The sequence below is a fragment of the Indicator indicator genome, chromosome 13 (genome assembly GCF_027791375.1).
Source record: "Indicator indicator isolate 239-I01 chromosome 13, UM_Iind_1.1, whole genome shotgun sequence".
Taxonomy (NCBI): domain Eukaryota; kingdom Metazoa; phylum Chordata; class Aves; order Piciformes; family Indicatoridae; genus Indicator; species Indicator indicator.
In genome coordinates this window covers 27955476-27975544 of record NC_072022.1, presented here as the reverse complement: position 1 = coordinate 27975544, position 20069 = coordinate 27955476, and the positions used below count along the sequence as shown (strand labels likewise).

At 50.7% G+C, this 20069-nt stretch overlaps 1 protein-coding gene across 2 annotated transcripts; it reads left to right on the top strand.

Moving 5' to 3' along the window:
- The first annotated feature begins 656 nt into the window (after positions 1 to 656).
- Positions 657 to 14352, top strand: SLC33A1 (solute carrier family 33 member 1). Of its 2 annotated transcripts, XM_054386098.1 has the most exons (6): positions 657 to 1413; positions 6362 to 6552; positions 7224 to 7408; positions 9303 to 9420; positions 10501 to 10716; positions 14185 to 14352. In XM_054386098.1, exons 1-6 carry the CDS (start codon positions 657 to 659, stop codon positions 14350 to 14352), a joined length of 1635 nt encoding a protein of 544 aa, XP_054242073.1. The 2 variants fall into 2 exon arrangements, with proteins under 2 accessions (XP_054242073.1, XP_054242074.1); XM_054386099.1 differs by lacking the exons at positions 6362 to 6552; positions 9303 to 9420.
- Positions 14353 to 20069: the final 5717 nt, after the last annotated feature.

Genomic DNA, 20069 nt, shown 5'->3' with positions numbered 1-20069 from the left:
GGGGAAGAATGGGGAAAAATAATGGGGGAGGGAATAAAGGGGGCAAAAAGGAACATTCCCTTACCTTGCTTCTTAGCTCTCTCAGAAAAGCCAAAGAGGTAATAAATAGAACTTAATTTGTATTATTTATCTACTATTTTCCGATCATTTAGCACAATCGTTTCCCGGCCCGAAGCGGTGGGCACTGGATGGAGAAGGTCCGAAAGCACCACAGGAGAGGTCAGAGCGTGGCGCTCAGAGCCCCAGGACCAAACACCGGCCCCAGACCGGGGGTGACTCGGGAAAGCTCAGCAGCTCCTCTCTCCATGTCGAGAGGAAGCTGCTTTGCAGTCCCACCGCAACTGTGCCCCACGCTCACTGGTGAGCCTGTCGCGGCTCCGGGGATCCTCCCGCCCACTGTGGGGCAGCAGTCTGGACGGGCTGGGATGGCCTCTGCTTCAGGGCGGGGGGGCGGAGCTTTTGTCTGACGTCATCGCCCTGCGCACCAATGAGGTGCAGCCACGCCTGCCGCCTCGGGCGCGTGGCCGGAAGGGGCAGGGTGGTTGGCGCGGCCGAGCCGGGGCCGGTTCGCGGTGTCTGCTCAGCGGCGGGACCGTTCCCGCCTCGGCCGCTTCGGCCCCGGGGACGCGGCACGGCCTCCCGGGCTTGGCGGAGACATGTCGCCCGCTATCGCAGCTAAGGAAGGTGGGCGGCAGCGCCGGCCCGGGAGCCACCATAACTGCCTGGACGTGAGGAGCGAGGAGCCGCCCGCCTTGGCCCTCTGCGGGGACGGGCTAGCAGGCGATGAGACCGAGGAGCTGCTGCAGCCGCCAGAGACGGGGTTGAGGCGGGCGAAGGGGTTCCGTGCAGAGTTGGGCAGCATCTTGCTGCTCTTGGTGCTCTACGTGCTGCAGGGCATCCCGTTGGGGCTAGCCGGCAGCGTGCCGCTGATCCTGCAAAGCAAGAACGTCAGCTACACCGACCAGGCCTTCTTCAGCTTCGTCTTCTGGCCCTTCAGCCTCAAGCTGCTCTGGGCACCCTTGGTGGACGCCGTCTACCTGCGGGGCTTCGGCCGCCGCAAGTCCTGGCTGGTGCCCACGCAGTACGTGCTGGGGGTCTTCATGATCTATATGTCCACGCAGGTGGACATGCTGCTGGGCGACGGGGAGGGCCGCGGCCCCGACGTGGTGGCCCTCACGGTGACTTTCTTCCTCTTTGAGTTCCTGGCGGCGACGCAGGACATCGCGGTGGACGGCTGGGCCCTGACCATGTTGTCCAGGGAGAACGTGGGCTACGCCTCCACTTGCAACTCCGTGGGCCAAACGGCTGGATACTTCCTGGGCAATGTCCTCTTCCTGGCCCTCGAGTCGCCCTCCTTCTGCAACAAGTACCTGCGGTTCCAGCCCCAACCCCGGGGGATTGTCACCCTCTCAGGTACTGCCCGGGTACCGCCGTGCTGGTGATGCAGGGATGTGGATGCTGCTTCCCTGGGCTTGGACCAAAGCTCTGCTCAGAGTGGCCAATGGGGCCTGTGAGAAAGCACAGCCTGGCCAGAGGCTGCTAGAGCCCACTGCTATGTGCTGAACTTCCAGGCTCCTCTGGGCTTAGGGGTGAGGGAAATTTGCCCTGTCATCATCTTGGCTGACCTAAGCACTTTGGACACATTGTTGATTTTTTTTTTTTTTTTCCCCCTGTCTAGTTTAATGACTGTGGAATAGATTATTGTTTAAAAACAAAACCTCAAAACTAAGCAGACCAAAAGGTTTTCCTCCTTGGAGGAGGATTTGGAGGAAAATGTCTTCCTGGGAGAAATAAAAAGGGAAACAAAAAATTAATTACTTCCAGGATGATATTGTCCACAGAAGTAGAAATTCCAAGTGTTCAGGGTTGATCACATAGCCAGTTTCTGAATGGTAGTAAATTAAGGGGGATTTTATTTTCTCTTTGATGAATTAGAATCTGTTAGTGCCACCACAGCTGGCTGTTGGTGTAGGTATGGCTTCTCCTTGGTGTTTTTGGGGTTGGTTGGTTGGTTGTTTTTTTTTTTTTTCTTTCAGATAGGTTAGATGTGGTGATTGGTGCTAGGTGCAGTACCTAAGGAGATGCTTGAAATGGATATGTTTTGGTTGCAAGGTTGAGTCTAGGCAGCTCAAGGTTGAGTTTGGCCTCCTCACCTCATGGAAGGAGAGGAAAATCTGGCACCACTCCTGGCTGCAGCTTCAAAGTCAATGTGGCTAGCAATTTTCATGGGTTTAGTTGCATCTCCTTCTCTGAGATTGCTCTGCCTGTATCACCTAAGAGCAAAGGTGTGCCAGAACTGAGGGGGCATGTTTAAAGGCTCATTTTCACTTTCTGTCTTCTACCTGTCTTACTGATAAATCCAGATGTCACCTTCCAGCCTGCTCTAGTTCTGTCTGTGCAGCTGTCACCATTGCTAAACAGTCTTCCCCTTTCCTCCTTGTTGCTAGGCCTGTGTCTGGTCTGTATCCCATCTCAAGGAGCACAGAGCAGTCCTCAAAGTAACAGCCTCCTGGTTTATGTCTTTGTCTTCCCTGATTCTGTAGCTCACCACTGTCTTCCTCTGCTGCTGATGGAACTTGCAAACCACTGGTGTAGTTCAGAGAGCTTGTTTTGGCTCTACTTACCTCCACCACCCAGGTCTTCTGTTGCTTGGTGTTTTTTCTCAGTGCTATTTGTGTAAATGGAGTTACCACTGTTAGAAAAGTGCTCTCTTTGTGGAAAAAAAGATGATCCCCAAACTCACCAACACAAACAGTTTGACTTGTCCTGGAATACTAAGCTGGGTGGAGTGAAACAAAAAGCAGACAGCTCTGACACTGTAGTTGCAGGATATGATTTTGGGGTGGTAAAACTGGCTGCAAGAGGTTTCTGTTCCCTAGTTAGTGTGACTGTATGGCACAGCTGGCTGTGTCCACACTTCTCCTGGAGCAGCAGTACTGGATAGCAGAACACTACAATGAGGAGAGCAACTCTCTGGTCCTGCACTGGTTGTAAGTGGGCTTGTGCTGAGCTGGTTCAGGCAGTCAGAGCAGCAGAAAGCTTTGTAGTTTGAAAAGGTGAAGAGTTTTCTGCCAGGTGAGATCTCTGAACACTTGCAGGCTGAGAGCTGGTGCTAGGGAAAGAGAAGGTCAAGATCCCAAGATGGTTTCAAGTTGTTGAGGTGCAACAGGATCATCATGGAATCACAGACTGGTTGGGGTTGGAAGAGACCTTAAAGATCACTTAGTTCCACTCCTGCTGTTGTGAGCAGGGACACTTCGCCCTAGCCCACATTGCTCAAGGCCCTATCTAACCTGGCTTTCAACAATTCCAGGCTCAGCTTCCTTGGGCAACCTGTTCCAGTGCCTCACCACCCTCATGGGGAAGAATTTCTTCCTAATATCCCATCTAAATCCAGCTTCTTCCAGTTGGAAGCCATCACCTCTTCTCCTGTCACTCGATGCCTTGGTCAGAAGTCCCTTTCTGTCCTGCAGGGCCAAACACTGCTGAGTTTGTTGATTCCTGCCCAGTTTGTTGTGCAGTCACCTGAATGCCTGTTCCAGCATGAAGGAAGAGAGAGAAAAGGCAACAGCAGAAAGTTCCTCTTCAAGGGGAGGCAGGGACTGTGGAAACCTTTTTGCTGGGGGTAGATGTGTAGCTCTGGAATCACTTTAAGCTGTTGTGCTGCACACACACCTGCTGATAGTTATTTTCCAGCCTGCTCCATCCCTAATCTGGTTCAAATGTTTACCTTCCTCCCAAACAAAGGTTCATTTTGGTGCTGCCAGTGTAGAGGCAGAGATAAAACAGGGAAAGAGGAGGCAGCAGTGGTGGCATCAGGAGCTTGGTGGTGGGAATTCCTTCTGTAAATGCTGAAGTTCTTTTGCTTATAGCCTGTTGGTGGACTTTCCTGTCTTGGACTATTCTGCATGGTGAGGATTTTCTCTTTGTGCTGTGTTGCTAACTCAGCTTTTGCACTGCTGTGCTGCAGCTGGCAGGGCTGACCTGATCCTGAGCATTCCTCTGATGATGCTCAAAGCTATTTCTATTCCCTTCCTCACACTCTGGTGACAGCACTTGGTGCTATTATTAGAGCAGCACTCCTGCCTCTGTTGCAGGCAGAGGCTGTGCTTAGCATGACTGAAAATTCATCTTACTGAAGAAGATATCTGCAGGGTACCTTTTTGACAGACCTGAGAGCAATCACAGAGTGCCTTAGGTTGGAAGGAACCTTCAAGATCATCTAGTTCCAAGGGGTTATTAAGGTGTCCCATGGCAGGTTCACCTCCCACCAGTCCAGGTTGCTCAAGGCCTCATCCAACCTGGCTGTGAACACCCCCAGGGAGGAGGCATCCATAGCCTCCCTGGGCAGCCTGTTCCAGTGCCTCCCCACCCTCACTGGAAAGAATTTCTTCCTAATCCTACAGCACTGGTTGTGAGAGCTGCTTTACTTGGGGACAGGGAAAGTTAACTGGTGTGGCAGCAGCAGCAGAGGCTTTGAAATGCCTTTTTTTCCACTGAGGCCAGCCCCATGGTTGCCTTTCCTTGCCCTCTTCTGTGCTTGTTGTGCTGGTTCTCCTCCTGAGCATAAGCAGCAGCTAATCATTGACTAAACCTTTGCACTGTCTTTGCCCTTTCACCAGCCCTCCCTGCTTGCTTTCAACTCACCCTGAGGCTTCTGGAGTTGCTTCACAAGCAGGAAGACAAAAGGCTGCTTCTGTCTTACCCTCTGGATGCTGCTGAGTTCTTTCTTGCCTCTCTCATAGAGGTGGAGGGTAGGAGTGTTCTGCATGAACTCATTCACTGACTGGCAAAGGCCTTGCCATGAAGTCTTGCTGTGGTTTTACTGCCTTCAGATCCATAGTTTCTGCTTAGAACAGGATCTGAGAATTGCTTGGGTTGGAAAAGGCCTCCAAGATCAAGTCCAACCTTCAACCCAACACCAGTGTGGCCATCAAACCCTGGCCCCAAGTGCCATGGCCACACATTTCTTGAACACCTCCAGGGATAGGGACTCCACCAGCTCCCTGGGCAGCCTGTTCCAGTGCCTGACCACTCTTGCAGCAGAGCAACTGTTCCTAATACCCAACCTAAACCTCTCCTGGCACAATTTCAGGACATTTCCTCTTGTTCTGTCACTTAAAGTAGGGAAAACAGACCAACCCCGGGCTCTAACCTCCTTTCAGGGAGTTGTGGAGAGCCTCCTCCTCTCCAGGCTCAAATAGAGCACTTGGAAGCTAGCAAGTACAATATCCACTTCAAACAGACAGACTTGCCTCTTTACATCTGTGTGAGAACTTTCATCAGGCCAGCAAGGTCAGGTTGGATGAGACCTTGAGCAGCCTGGTCTGACAGGAGATGTCCCTGCCCATGGCAGGGGGGTTGGAACTTGATGGTCTTGAAAGTCTCTTCCTACCCAACCCATTCTCTGAATCTTCAGACTCCAGGAGCAGAAATCTTTGTGCCCTTCAGATGGGGGCCAGATATTATACAGGGGGTGTAGAACTGAGGGGAGGACTACACAGTGCCTCAGGTGACTTGACTCCTTCCTCTGAAGTTTATCCCTTGTCATATTAAATGAGGAACTTTTTTCCCCTCCCTGACCAGCTTGCAGTGGCTGTGTGTGTAATCTTCAAAAGTGTCATTGGTATTATTTATCATTTCAAGCTTATTATGGGTTGTTTCTCCTCCACCATGCTCACAGTGCTAATTAGGCACAGAACACCAGGGATGTGACCTGGTTTGCTGCTGCTCTTCCATCTCAGCCCTCAAGCAAAGGTGTGGTTGTAGTGTGAGGGGAAGGGAAGAGGGAGGTGGTTTCAGGGTGCAGCTCTCTTTGTGCTTTGCTGTTGGTCCTTGGTTTTAGGGGATCCAAAAATGAGTGGTTTGATTCCTTTTTTTTATTATGAGGTTCAGTTTTGTGAATTTTACATATTCAGTGAGTTAGTGAACTGGGATTGTTGAGAACTGGAGAAGAGGACACTGAGGGGGGACCTCATTGCTCTCCACACCTCCCTGAAAGGAGGCTAGAGCCAGGTGGGGGTTGGTTTCTTCTCCCTAGCAGTGGTGATAGAAGAAGAGGAAATGGCCTCAAGTTGCACCAGGGGAGGTTTTGGGTTGGACATGAGGAACAATTTCTTCCCCCAAAGGGTTGTCAAGCCCTGGAACAGGCTGCCCAGGGAGGTGGTGGAGTCCCCATCCCTGGAGGTGTTCAAGAAACCTGTGGCTATGGCACCTGGGGCCGTGGTGTGGTTGGGTTGCTGGTTGGACTGGATGATTCTGGAGGCCTTCTCCAACCCAAACAATTCTATGATTCTACAAAGTGTTGATGATGTCTGCCAGAAGGATTTGATTTTACTTCCTCCTTTCCTCTCCCCTCCAGATTTCCTGTTCTTCTGGGGAGCTGTCTTTTTAATTACCACTACACTGGTTGCCCTTCTGAAGAAGGAGAACAAGGAACTAACACCAACAAAAGAAGAAACAAAAGGCATCACTGATACATACAGGCTGCTATTCTCAATCATCAAGATGCCAGCAGTTCTTACTTTCTGCCTCTTGATTCTGACAGCTAAAGTGAGTAAAGAAATAGGCAACTGATGGCAGAAGCTGAAGGGTTGCTGAGTCCCTCTGACCTGACTTATTTATTCCTTTGTCATCAGAGTCCTGAACTTTGACAGTAGATTGGAAGCAGAATTGTTGATATGCTGGTGCTGAGCAGGGTTGTACAACAGAAGAGGCTTGTTTGGCCTTTCTGCTTGCACCAGCAACCTGATCTAGGTGGGGATGTCCCTGCTTGCTCCAGGGGGATTGGGCTAGGTGACCTCTGGAGGTCCCTTCCAAGCCACTGCAGTCTAAAATGAAAGTAATTTGGTTTGAATCATTGTTGTAGTGAGGCTGCTTGTGTAGCCTGCAGTGAAAAGGACAGGAAATGTTTCTTTTTAACCTCAATACTGCTCCTAGAAGCCACAGCTCTGTGCAGGCTGGGTGTCCACAGCTTCTCCCTTGGCCATTGTGAATAGCAGCAGCAGTTCAGGCACCACAGGAGTGTGATTGCTGCCTGTGGTGTTGTTGGTGTGGTTTTGGCTCTGATGACAAAGCAGGGGTGGAATTGGTCTCAGAACTTACTTGGAAATCAAATCAGAGCCAGGAGGGCCTTGTGCTTTCTCACATTTCTCAAGGAATACTGAGTAAATTGAATTTCTAGCCCAATGCTTTCCTCCACTCCTGGCTGATTTCCATTGCAGGTTGGATTTTCAGCAGCAGATGCTGTCACAGGACTCAAGCTGGTGGAAGAGGGGGTCCCAAAAGAGCACTTAGCTCTGCTGGCAGTTCCAATGGTTCCTTTGCAGATAATACTGCCTCTGATTATCAGCAAATACACAGCAGGCCCCCAGCCACTGAACACATTCTACAAAGCTATGCCTTTCAGGTAAGGACAAAACCCAAACAAATCTCCTCTAGTAGCAACAATGATTTGCAGATTCACCTCAAACACAGGATTTCTTGTGTTGTTCTCTAACTTCAAGGTGCAAGAACCTTTGTGAGACTGCTCCTAGTAAGTTGAGCTCTCTGTGTCTTGTGCCCTGATGCTAACTGCTGTAGTGTCACACCCTGAGAAAGCAGCACATGAAGTGCTTTTAGGAGCAGCACTACAGCAGCGCTCTCCTGCTCTGCTTCAGTGTCAGTAGTTCCTTAGTTACAGACTCATAAAATGGTTTTGGTTGGAAGAGACTTTTTAGATCATTGAGTTCAACCATGAGCCCAGCACTGCCAGCTCACCACTGAACCATAGCCCTCAGCACCACATCTCCATTGCTTTAAAACCTCTCCAGGGATGGGGACTCCACTGCTGCTCCAGGCAGGCTGGGCCAGGGTTTCACCATTCTCTCAGTGAAGAAATTGTTCCTCGTGTCCAACCTAAACTTCTCCTGGGGTAACTTGAGGCCATTTCCTCTTGTCCTGTTGCTTGTTCCTTTGGGAGCAGAGCCCAACGCCCACCTGGCTCCAGCCTTCTTTCAGGGAGCTGTAGAGAGCAATGAGGTTTCCCTCAGCCTCCTTTTGTCCATGCTGAACACCCCAGGTCCTTCAGCTGCTCATCCCCAGCCCTGTTCTCCAGACCCTCCCCCAGGTTTGTTGCCCTTCTCTGGAGCTGCTCCAGCCCTCAATGTCCTTCTTGGAGTGAGGAGCCCAAAACTGAGGCCAGGATTCAAGGAGCAGCCTCACCAGTGTCCTGTCAAGAGGGACAGTCACTGCTGCTGCCCAGACCATTGCTGCTCCAGCCCAGGCTGCTGCTGCCCTTCTTGCCCACCTGGGCACACCTTGGCTCATCTTCAGCTGCTGTCAACCAACACCCCCAGTCCCTTCCCACCAGGCAGTTCCCAGCCACTCTGCCCCAAGCCTGGAGCCTTCCTGGGGGGGTTGTGCCCCAAGCACAGCACCCAGCACTTGGCCTTGTTGAGCCTCATCCCACTGAGCCCAGCCCATGGAGCCAGCCTGGCCAGGTTGGAATCACTCTGGCTAGGAGGCTCCCTCATGCTGCTATTTTCACATGGTCACACCTTACTTTGTGTGCTCTCACCAAAACCCCAGAGCAGACCTTGCTCCAGGTGGCTTTGGTTGGATGTCTTGGGCATTGCTTTGTACAAAAATACATCTGTGAGAAGAAGCATGGGAGGAGGGTTGGAAGGGACCCCAAAGGTCAACCCAGAGTATTGTGTTTGTGTGGATGACAGAAGTGCTCAAGTATAAAATCTTGACAGTTTCAGTGCTTGTCAAATGTTTAATACTGAATTCTAGCCAAGACCTGGCAGTGCTGGGTTAGCACTTGGACTTGATCTTGTAGTGATAGGAGGAGAGGCAAAGGCTTTAAGCTTGAAGGGAGGGTAAATTTAGGGATTAGGAAGAAATTCTTGGCAGTGAGGGTGGGGAGGCACTGGAACAGGTTGCCCAGGGAGGCTGTGGATGCCTCCTCTCCGGGAGTGTTCAAGGTCAGGCTGGATGAACCTGGAGGTTGGATGAACCAGGTTGGAGGCCCTGAGCAACCTGGGCTGGTGGGAGGTGTCCCTGCCCATGGCAGGGGGTTGGAGCTGGATGACCTTTGAGGTCCCTTCCAACCTAAGCCATTCTATGCAACTGTGAGTCTTAAAAGTCTCTCTTAACCACAAGCATTCTGTGACTGATGAGTAGAAAGAGTTGTGATGATTTAGATGGAAACCATTCTGCTGTAACCTGTGTGTGGAAACCTTCAGCAGCTCCTTTCTAGCAAGGATTAACACCTGGGAAGGATTAATTTCAACCACAAATGATCTTTCTTATTCCTCCAGATTGCTGTTTGGTCTGGAATTTGCATTTCTGGTCTGGTGGACCCCTACAGTCAGACATGAAGGAGGATTTCCTGTTTACTACTACATTGTAGTACTGTTGAGTTATGCTTTACATCAGGTACCACAGGCTGGGGGTGGGAAGGGCAGGGGGGACAGGAGGCCATTTCCCACCCCTCAGTAAGGGGCTGATCAATGCTCTCAGCTGCTTTTTGTCCTTGCTTACTAGAGTTCCACCAAGCCTGACCTGGGCACTGGTTGGCTACCTTTGCTTTTGATGCTCTTGCCACTATTTGTCCTTCTCCCACGTGCTCCAGCAGAGTCACTTTTAGTTGGCCTGATCCAGTTGGTTCCAAAATCATTATTTCCCCCCCCTAAAAAGCTTGGTGGAGCTGGAGAAATCCCAATATTGAGTTTCTTAGACATGCTGCTGCTGGTACATCTTGTGCTGATCCCTCAAGTTCTGTGATCCTGGGGCTAGGAGGAATAATTTATTGATTTTTCTTGTTTTTGGAGGAACGTCATCATGGAGCTGATCCAAAGGGCTGGAAAACAAACACCAGATACAAAGCAGGACTAAAAGAAGCCTGCATCAGGACTAAAAGGGCCAAGACGAGAAGGGCCTGGGCCAGGACTAGAAAAGTGTGGGCCAGAACTAAAAGGGTCTGGCCCAAAAGCATGCTCCATGCCTCCAGTTGATTTAAAATGCAAAAGTGTTATTTTTAGAAGCTATTTTAGCTGCCTTTGTGCTTGAGTTTGCTAACCTGAGTCATTCCCAGAGCATGTGAGGCTGGATGTGTTTCAGCATGGCCTGAGGACAAGAGGCAAGAGAGAGCCAGGCTGCAGAAGGAGCTCCCTCTTCACAGCGTGTTAGGGGCTGGAAGGGACCTCGAGAGATCAGGCAGTCCAACCCCCCTGCCAGAGCAGGGTCACCTAGAGCAGATCACACAGGAAATCATCCAGGCAGGCCTGGAATATCTCCAGAGAGGGAGACTCCACAGCCCCCTGGACAGCCTTGGCCTCTAGGGCTGCTGGGAGCCACTGGGGTTATTTGTCCAGTCGATGTCACTCCCTCAAAGTGATCTCTTGGAAGAAGTTTTTTGTGCTAGGCTTTTTAGCTGTCCTTGTGTGTCCCTGGGGTGAGGTTTCTGTGCTGTAGGGGGCAGAGCTCAGTGTGCTGTGTGTCTCCTTCCTGCTGCAGATCACCCTGTACAGCATGTACGTTGCAATCATGGCTTTCAACGCCAAGGTCAGCGACCCCCTGATCGGAGGGACCTACATGACTCTGCTCAACACCGTCTCCAACCTGGGGGGCAACTGGCCTTCCACGGTGGCACTCTGGCTGGTGGACCCACTCACAGTCAAAGAGTGTGCAGGGGCCCAGCATCACACCTGTGGAACTACAGCTGCTGCAGAAGTAAGTTTGGGAGGCTCTGAAGGCCTCTCTGTTCAATTGTGTCTTGGTGGAATTGGCTCTGTTCCGCTCTGCTGAGAGCCCTCCTGGAGCTCTGTGTCCAGTTCTGGAGCCTCTCTTACAAGAAGGATCTGGAGGTGCTGGAAGGTGTCCAGAGAAGGGCCATGAGGATGAGCTCTGGAGGGTGAGGGCTGGAGCTGCTCTGCTATGGAGACAGACTGAGAGCATTGGGGTTGTGCAGTCTCTGAGGAGACCTTATTGTGGCCTTCCAGGATCTGAAGGAGCTACAAGAAAGCTGGGGAGGGACTTTTGGGGGTGTCAGGCAGTGATAGGACTGGGGGGAATGGAGCAAAACTGGAAGTGGGGAGATTCAGATTGGATGTGAGGAAGAAATTCTTCCCCAGGAGGGTGGTGAGAGCCTGGCACAGGTTGCCCAGGGAGGTGGTGGAAGCCTCATCCCTGGAGGTTTTTGCAGCCAGGCTGGAGGTGGCTGTGAGCAACCTGCTGTAGTGTGAGGTGTCCCTGCCCATAGCAGGGGGGTTGGGACTGGCTGAGCCTTGAGGTCCCTTTCAACCCTAACAATTCTGTGATTCTATGATTCTCTTAGTAATCTGGGGGTTTTTTGTTTCCCCTTGAGAAATCTTTGTAGGACACAGCTTGGGAATTTAAAAATTCCCAAAGACTTGGAGCTGAAGAAATACTTCTCAAAGGAATAAAAGAAGCTTTTCAGCTTATCATCAAAGTAACAAAACTGTTCCAGTACCTGAAAGGGGCTACAGAAAAGCTGGGGCAGGACTTTTGCCAAGGGCTGGGAGTGACAGGTTGAAGGACAATGGCTTTGAGCTGGGAGAGGGGAGATTGAGACTAAAGATGAGGAAGAAATTGTTGAGACTGAGGGTGGTGAGACACTGGCACAGGTTGCCCAGGGAGGTTGTGGCTACCTTCTCCCTGGAGGTGTTCAAGACCAAGCTGGATGAAGCCTTGAGCAAGCTGGGCTGGTGGAAGGTGTCCCTGCCCATGGCAGGGGTTGGAGCTGGATGATGAAGGTCTCTTCCAATCCAACCCATTCTATGAGTCTATGGTTTTCCTGTCTGATAAAATGAGGTCTGCTCAGCTGGGGCTGTTTAGCTTGGAGAAGAGGAGGCTGAGGGGGGACCTTAGGAATTCTTGCCAATACCTCAGGGGTGGGGGTCAGGAGGATGGGCCCAGACCCTTCTCAGTGCTGCCCAGTGACAGGACAGGAGGCAATGGGCAGAAACTTGAACATAGGAAGTTCCATCTAAACATAAGGAGGAACTCCTTTACTTTGAGGGTGGCAGAGCAGTGGAGCAGGTGAGGAGCAGGCCCAAAGAGGCTGTGGAGTCTCCTTCTCTGGAGGCTTTCAGGGCCCACCTGGATGTGTTCCTGTGTGACCTGCCCTGGGTGATTCTGCTCTGGCAGGGAGGTTGGACTTGATCTCCAGAAGTCCCTTCCAACCCCTACCAGTCTGTGATTATTTTACACTGTTAAATACCAACATCCTACCCCAGGTCAGTGGCTGCAGAGGAGTTGTCCAGGACTTCCTGGGCTGGGATGGAAAGCTGGTGGCAGAACCACTGGACTGGTGCCACGTTCTCTGTGGTTTATGGAGGCTGGAGTTACATTTTTGAGAGTAAAGCTCACAAAGTTCAGAGCTGTGGAGTTAGCTGCTCTGCTCTTGGCAGCTTGGCTGTCCCCCAGGTTTTGTGCTGGGTTTGTGTTTCTGCCCCTACCTTCTCCTGTGATGCTACTTTGCTTTCTCTCTGTGATCTTTATGGAGTCACTGGCAGCCTTCCCAGTTCTGGGGAGCTCTGAAGAAGAGAAACAAAGAACTTTCTGTGCTACTGCACACAGCTCAGAGAGCAGGATGCCAAACCACCTGGAAAGCCAAGGCTAAACTCAACCTCCTCACCAGCACAGGAGAAATGTTAACCTGACTGCCTGGAGAGAGGAAATGCTGGGGGGGTTGTTGGGGCTTTTGTTCCTGTACTCATGCCTGGGATTTGTTTCACTGCTGAATGCCAGGACTCTTTGGGATGTTGCAGGAGTCAGACAGGGTTGGTTTGAGCTGGAGTTGCAGGTTTTGCTGGTTGCAGAGGGGAAGTTGCTTGTGCAGTGTTTGCTTTGCCAGCCTCTCTCCTAGTGCCTTGGGTTCCCTTCAGTCCTTCTTCCTTCACCTCACTCCTCTGATCTTCTTCCATAGAATTTCAATAGGAAAAGCCCTCTAAGCTCATCCAGTCCAACCATCAACCCAACCCCACCATGGCCATTAAGCCATGTTCCAAAGTGCCATGGCCACACAGTTCTTGAACACCTCCAGGGATGGGGACTCCACCACCTCCCTGGGCAACCTGCTCCATGTCCTCCTCATTGGTCATGTTCTACCACCACTCCCACTCCCTTTTTGTTCTTAATCTGACCTTGATGTGTCTCAGAATCATGCAGATGCTGGCAGGACCTGAGCCCAGTGGATGGATTTGTCTGGGGATTATAGGAGTGTTGAAAGCTGAACACAGAAACAGAAACAATTGTGTGCTGTACACTCCCCCTTGGAGTGCTCTATTCTTTGTCTGCCACTTCTGCAGTGGAAGAACATCTTGGGCATGGTTATTTTCTCAGAAATACTCAGTACTTTGTGCTGTCCCTTTGCAGATTTGTGGTGAGATGCAAGGGTGTCATTTTTAAAGCAGTGGCTATAGAGGAAAAAAAATTTAAATAAAAGTAGTAGTTCTGTTTCTTCATGGGACTGAGAGCAGTGATTGCACTTCCAGGCCAGCATCAGACAGCTGCTTGGCTTCTCTTTTCCAGAGTTAGCTTCCCTGGGCCAGCTGTTTCATTTCCCAAATGTTTTCAGAGAGTCACAGAATGGTTTGGGTTGGAAGAGACCTTCAACATCATCCAGTGCCAACCCCCTGCCATAGGCAGAGACACCTCCCACCAGCCCAGGTTGCTCAAGGCCTCATCCAGCTTGGCCTTGAACACCACCTCCATGGAGGGGGCATCCACAGCCCCCCTGGGCAATCTGTGCCAGTCTCTCCCCACCCTCACTGTCGAGTTTCTTCCCTATCTCCAGTGTCAATCTCCCCTCTCCCAGCTCAAAGCCATTGTCCCTCATCCTATCACTACAAGCCCTTGTCAAAAGTCCCTTCCCAGCTTTCCTGTAGCCCCCTTCAGGTACTGGAACAGTTTTTTTACTTTGATGGTAAGCTGAAAAGCTTCTTTTACTCCTTTGGGAAGGGAGAGAGGTTACTAGAGAGCATCTGGCACTGGTTTAGTGCCCAGCCCAGCCCTGACCCTTGACGCCTCCTAGGAAACAAGAGGAAGCAAACACATTTAGTGCTGACCAAGAGCAAATGAGAAGCAGTGGATGTGCAATGCCTGCTTCCTCAGGGCCTGTGCTTCTCCACCTGCCAGTGAATGCCTAACTGCCCAACCTGTGTCTCTCCCTTCCAGCTCTGCACCCAGGCAGGCGGTTCCTGTGTCACTACCTTGGACGGTTACTACGTGGAGTCCATCATCTGTGTCATTCTGGGCTTTGCTTGGTGGTGCCTGCTTGGGCCAAAGTTTAAAAGGCTGCAGGAGGAAGGACAATCTTCCTGGAAGTGCAAGAGGACCAACTGAGGCAGTTGAAATGTTGGATGGACCAGCCAAGGTCGTTTTGGTTTTATTACAAAGACATCCCCCCTGCCCCCGTCCCCATCCCCCTAATCAATAAAGAGGAATAGAGGTAGTGGGAGGTGCCAGGTGGGTGCTGAGCTGCTGGTACCTGTGTCTGCGACACCATTTGTCCTCCCACTCCCATTGTTCAGAAAGCAATGGTTCCAAACTGGCACCTACCTGCTCCATCCACATCCCTGAGCTCTGGCTTCAGAGGCATGGCCTCTGCTGGAGCCAAGGGCTGAGTTTCCATAGGGTTGCCTGTGGAGGAGCTTCATTGTGCCATGTCCATCTCAGCTGCACCATTGTCAGCTACCTTCCAGCCCTTTCTTTTTCTCCAGCTGCAATGATCTGACACAGGGAGTTGACCCAGGGAAGGATATCAAAGGCATTTTGACTTGTAGGTTGTCCTCTGGAATTCCTGGTGAGAAGAGAAACCTTAAAAAAAGGTCTCTGGGCTTTGGTTCTTCTCACTTCCTGAACTGTTCACCATGCCTCCAAGGATGAAACCTTTCAGAGATTTCTTTTAAATGTATTTTCTGGCTTTTTATAAGCTTTAAAAAGATTTATAAGAAAATATTTTTATAAAACAAATTACATTTTGTTTAATTTATTTCTGCTGCTTCAAAGCATTTTGATTTTTACATTCTCTTGATGGGAGAGGAAAAAAAAGGTAATAAAAATAAAAAGTGCTGTGAGGTAGGAGTCAAGGGGTGTGCAAATACTTCAAGCCTTAAGTCCTGAAGGTGTAAACTGGGTAGGGAGCAGGTAGCACACAGAGGACAGACCTCAGGAGGAGAGGGCATGCAGGCCTGTGCTGCTTCTTTGGAGGGAATGAGCTGAAAAGTGATTCAGTGCACAGAGTCACAGAACAGTTTAGGTGGAAGGGACCATCAAGGCAGGGATACCTCCCACCAGCACAGGTTGCTCAGGGTCTCATCCAGCCTGGCCTTGAACACCACCAGGCAAGAGGCATCCACAGCCTCCCTGGGCAAGCTGCTGCAGTGTCTCCCCCTCACCACTGGAAAGAATTTCTTCCTAATGTAGTTGCTCAATGTCCCTGAAATCTGAATGTTTCAATTCCAAAGCCATGACCCTTCCCAGCTGCCCAGTGCCTTTGAAAGAGGCTTGGTGGTGACAAAGCTGCCAAGCTCACAGCGAGCTGGTGCACAGCCTGCTGTGACAGGAAGCAGCCAAGCTAAATCCTGCTGCAGAAACTGATTAGCACCAGTGCTGTGGTGGTGGACACATTCCCATGGCAGTTAGCAAAATGACTCCCTCCTGAATGCCTTGGTGGTGGCCAGCAGGAGTTCTCTGTGCCCAGGCAGAGGGCCCTGGGCTGTTGGTGGATGCGTTTGGGACATCAACTCTTCAGATGCCTTGGAAAGGGCCAGGGTTTCCTTTGCCATTCTGTCTGTCTTGCCTTGGCAGTAACTGAGGTGTTGCATCCTAGGCTTAGTGTCCCAGGCTCCAGAGGGAGGGGGCTGTGGATCTTCAGGATCAAAATCAATCCTTACTAACCTGGGGCTGACAGGAGGGGATGTGTGAGTGTGTCCAAAGTGTCCACATAAGGAGTAAGAAGGTGTCCAGAAGAGGACAGTGTGACCAAATGCCTCCTTGGGCACTGAAACCTGTCCTCTGTCTCTTTCCATGCCAGAGACACCCTTGCTGGTGGGTGGAAAGGCAAACCCTGTGCTAGAATTCCTCTGGCTGTGACCTGTAGGCCAGCCTCCCTTTTTCTTCAAGCACAGCAGAATCAGCCAAGCTAAATACAGCCACATTGCTTTTACTCCCCAGACTAAAGGTCTTCCAATTCCACCTCTGCATAAGCACAAAAAGAATTCAGAAGAAATTGGTGGTGGATGCATCTTGCAGCCCAGCCAGAACTTCACTGGGTTCACTCTTCATGAGGCAATTCAGCTCTGTCTTTACTGGGACAAGGAGCCACTTGGATTCCATTTTCTCCACACCTGGAGGGGGTTTTAGCTTTTCTACCCTTGAGTTAAAACTTGTCAAGTGCAGGATATAGGAGATTCAGTGCTTTAGAGTTGGCTTTTACTTTGCAGTTTTGGCTTTTTGCTCTTTCTGAAGGTGTCAGTGAACCTTGTTGTTGATAAAGGTGGCTTGAGGATGGCTCATGGTGTCATTTAAAATAGAAAAGAGCCTTGAGATCATCAAATAGTTAAGAAAGAGCCCTAAGATCTTCAAGTCCAATCATAGTTAAGATAGAGCTTTAAGATCAAGTCCAACCATAATTAAGAATGAGCCTTGAGATCATCAAGTCCAACCCTACTTAAGAGCCCTAAGATCTTCAAGTCCAACCATAGTTAAGAGAGAGCTTTAAGATCATCAAGTCTAACCATAGTTAAGAGCCCTAAAATCTTCAAGTACAACCATAATTAAGAGAGAGCTTTAAGATTAAGTCTAACCATAGTTAACAAAGCCCTAAGATCTTCAAGTCCAACCATAGTTAAGAGCCTTAAGATCATCAAGCCCAACCATAAACCTTATCAATACATGAGATGGTCTTGACAACATCAAAATGAAATTTCCAGGTCTCCAAATCAATGGTGATGGATGTGAAATGTGACCCAAATCATAGAGTAGCTTAGGTTGGAAGGGACCTTAGAGAGATCATCTCCTCCAAATGATGCAGCTCTTTCCTTTTTCAAACTGGATGGATTTGGGGTTGGGTTTTTATTTTTGATCTATGTTGCTGTTTTGTCACACAAGCCAGAAATGTTGCCGCTGAAAAGGGGTTGAAAAGGTTCAGCAAACTTTAGGTCTTGCTACTGTTTGTTCCTCCCCACCCTATTTTAAAGTGCAATATATTTTTTTGGTAATTATTAGAATGATTGTGGACTTCAACAGCTTCAACATTAACCCAAACCAACCAACCAAAAAGTCACTTCAAAAGGACAAGAGGAAAGAAATGGCCCAAGCTCTTCCTTTAGAGTCTGCTACTAAAATGGGAGATGGAGAAAATGGTCCTAGAAGTGGAGCAGGCAAATGGTAGCAGATGTTGTAGGGCCTGAGTGGGGTTCAGCTGTGCCTCCTCTCTAGCAAAATGGCAGGAGGTGGGGGGTTGTAGGTGAAGGGTTTGTCTGTGCTGCCCCAAAGCTGGTGTTCAAGGAGCTGACTGACACAGAATGGAGGTGTTTGGTTTGCTTCAAATGATTTTCTGTGCAGAAGAAGCTGCCAGGTGGTGGCTTGGTTTAAACCCCTGAGCAGGAGCAGTGTGGAGTGAGAAAGGTCCCAAGGGAGAAGAGGGTGGAGTGAGGGGTTGGTGTGGCAGGACATGGGGAGGTGGAGACCTCTCCCTTGGTGCCCATGTCGCTGTGGGGACTTGCAGTACAGGAGTCATCATCACCTGCACTCACAAGCAGGATTTGTTGTTTCCCTTCACAAAGAGGCAAATCCTGGTGCTCCAAATTTCAGTTCTGTAATTCCGGTGCCCTGAGAGAGAAGCTGTGAGGGAAAGCTTGGAGGTCTGAGGAGCTGTGTCCAAAGGAGCTGAGCACTCACCACTGCTGTGCCTGCCCCTCACAGCATCCCAGACTGCTTTGGGTTGGAAGGCACCCTCAGAATCATCCAGTTCCAACCCCCTACCATGGGCAGGGACACCTCCCACCAGCCCAGGTTGCTCAGGGCCTCATCCAACCTGGACTTGAACTCCTCCAGGGAGGGAGCAGCCTTGCAAGACAGCAGCTGAAGATCCAAGGTGTTAGCCCTGCCTCCCATGAGCTTTGGTGCTGTCACTGCTGCTGTCAACAACTCACCCTCCTCACCTCAAACACCAACTCCACCTTTGTTATGGACACTGCAGCACCTGCAGTGCTCACTGTCACCACTTCCTTGGTTTATGTGCAGCTGCTCAGTTTTGATCTCTTCTAGGTGTCTTCAGTGTAGTTTCAGGTGGTGATGAGCACTCAGCTGGCTGATGACAGAGGGAATTCAGATGGGGTTTGAGGAGAAACTTCTTTGGTGTGAGGGTGCTGGAGCCCTGAAGCAAGCTGCCCAGAGAGGTTGTGGAGTCTCCTTCTTGGGAGACTTCCAAGACCCATCTGGATGTGTTCCTGTGTGTCCTGCCCGAGGTGACCCTGCTTTGGCCGGGGGGTTAGAATCAAAAGATCCCCAGAGGTCTCTTCCAACCTCTACCATGCTGTGGTTCAATGATCTGGTAACACAGGGATGAGAAGAGTTCTGTCAGTAAGCACTGTCAGGTCCACTGTGGGCCAGCAGAGCACCAGAATGGAGAATGAGGTTCTGCAGGCAGCAGTATTTGGAATCATAGAATTATTTGGGTTGGAAAAGCCCTCTGAGATCATTGAGTTCAACCCAGCACCACCATGGCCACTAACCATGTCCCCAGGCACCATAGCCACACATTTTTTGAACACTTCCAGGGATGGTGATTCCCCTCCCTGAGACAGTCTGAATTATTTGGCATTTTCCCCACCACACAATTTGTAGCCAAGCCCAGCAGCAGGTTTCTTAAGTTGCTGGGCTACAGGTTCTGATTTTGCACTGTTTCTGTGTTTATTACTTAATCTTAAAGCCTTCACTCTGAGTTAAGTAAAGTCAAGCTAACAATGATACCACTTTGAAAAGCAAAGCACAGCAAGGGTAATATTTACCTGTACAGCTTCTAGCTACTCACTGAAGAACTGGTTTTAGTCTGAACCTTAGAGGAAAAGGTTTGATCCCAGTATGGGTTTAGCTGCCTTGGGTTATAAGTTCCAGTGGAATTGGTGCTTTTCCTGACCCCCTGAGTTGTGGTTTGTTACTGAGATCATCTCATTTGCTGCCTGTTGGTGTGGAAACCTAGAGCTGGCTTGAAATGGAAGACTTGAGTCAGCATAAATATGTTTGGGGTTTTATGTTCATGTCATGTCTGTGTTTTCTTTAAAGACCATCCAGGTGCATTGCACACACGGGCACTTGATTCACCTGAGGGGAACGCTTGGCTTGAGCCAAATTACAAATATTTGTTAGTTTGGAACTAAAGGAAAAGAATAAACAACTGATGCTGATGAATCCAGCAGTGCTCCTGAGTTGTGTTTTCTCTTCAAACAGTGCCTTGGGCTGCGACTGGGGGCCTGTCTGGCAGCACATTTCCGGGAGGGTGGTGGGGGTGATGTATTTGAGGTGTGATGAGTTAAGCTCATTACCAGTTAGGTTTAAATGCCAAAACGAGGGCACTAATTGAAGTCACCAGAGTAGTATGGCAGCTGCCTGAGCGCAGAAGCGGTGCCGAGCCTGGCTTTGAAGGTTTATGAGAGCTGCAGGCACTGGGCCCAAAATCTGCTTCCCCAGGGCACAACTCGCCTCTGGCCGCTTACCCCCTTCTCTTCCCGGCTCCCCAGGCCCGGCGCTCCGGTTCCCTTATGCCTCCCCGGTTCCCCGTCCCCTCCCCGGTTCCCCCCCGCCCGTTTTCCCGGCTGGCGGCAGTGCTGCTGGCTGCCGGCAGGGGGGGCTGTGCGCCGAGCCAGGCGGGCGCTGGCGGCCATGTCGGAGCGGCGGAGCGGGGCTGCCGAGGGCCTGGCTCGCCTGTCCGAGTGGGCGGACGCGCATCTCAGCCTCCTGCGGGTACCGGGGCCGGGGTGGGCGGTGGGAAGCCGGCTGAGGGGCCGGGGCTGCCCGAGGCGGCCCGGCTGAGCCTCGCTATCCTCTGTCCGCAG

What these genes read in the sequence shown, in the direction of transcription:
- SLC33A1 (XM_054386098.1), top strand. Translation starts at nt 657, where the DNA reads ATGTCGCCCGCTATCGCAGCTAAGGAAGGTGGGCGGCAGCGCCGGCCC. An exon ending in TCTTGATTCTGACAGCTAAA is followed by an intron (nt 6,553 to 7,223) that starts GTGAGTAAAGAA and finishes TTTCCATTGCAG; the next exon opens with GTTGGATTTTCAGCAGCAGA. An exon ending in TGAGTTATGCTTTACATCAG is followed by an intron (nt 9,421 to 10,500) that starts GTACCACAGGCT and finishes TTCCTGCTGCAG; the next exon opens with ATCACCCTGTACAGCATGTA.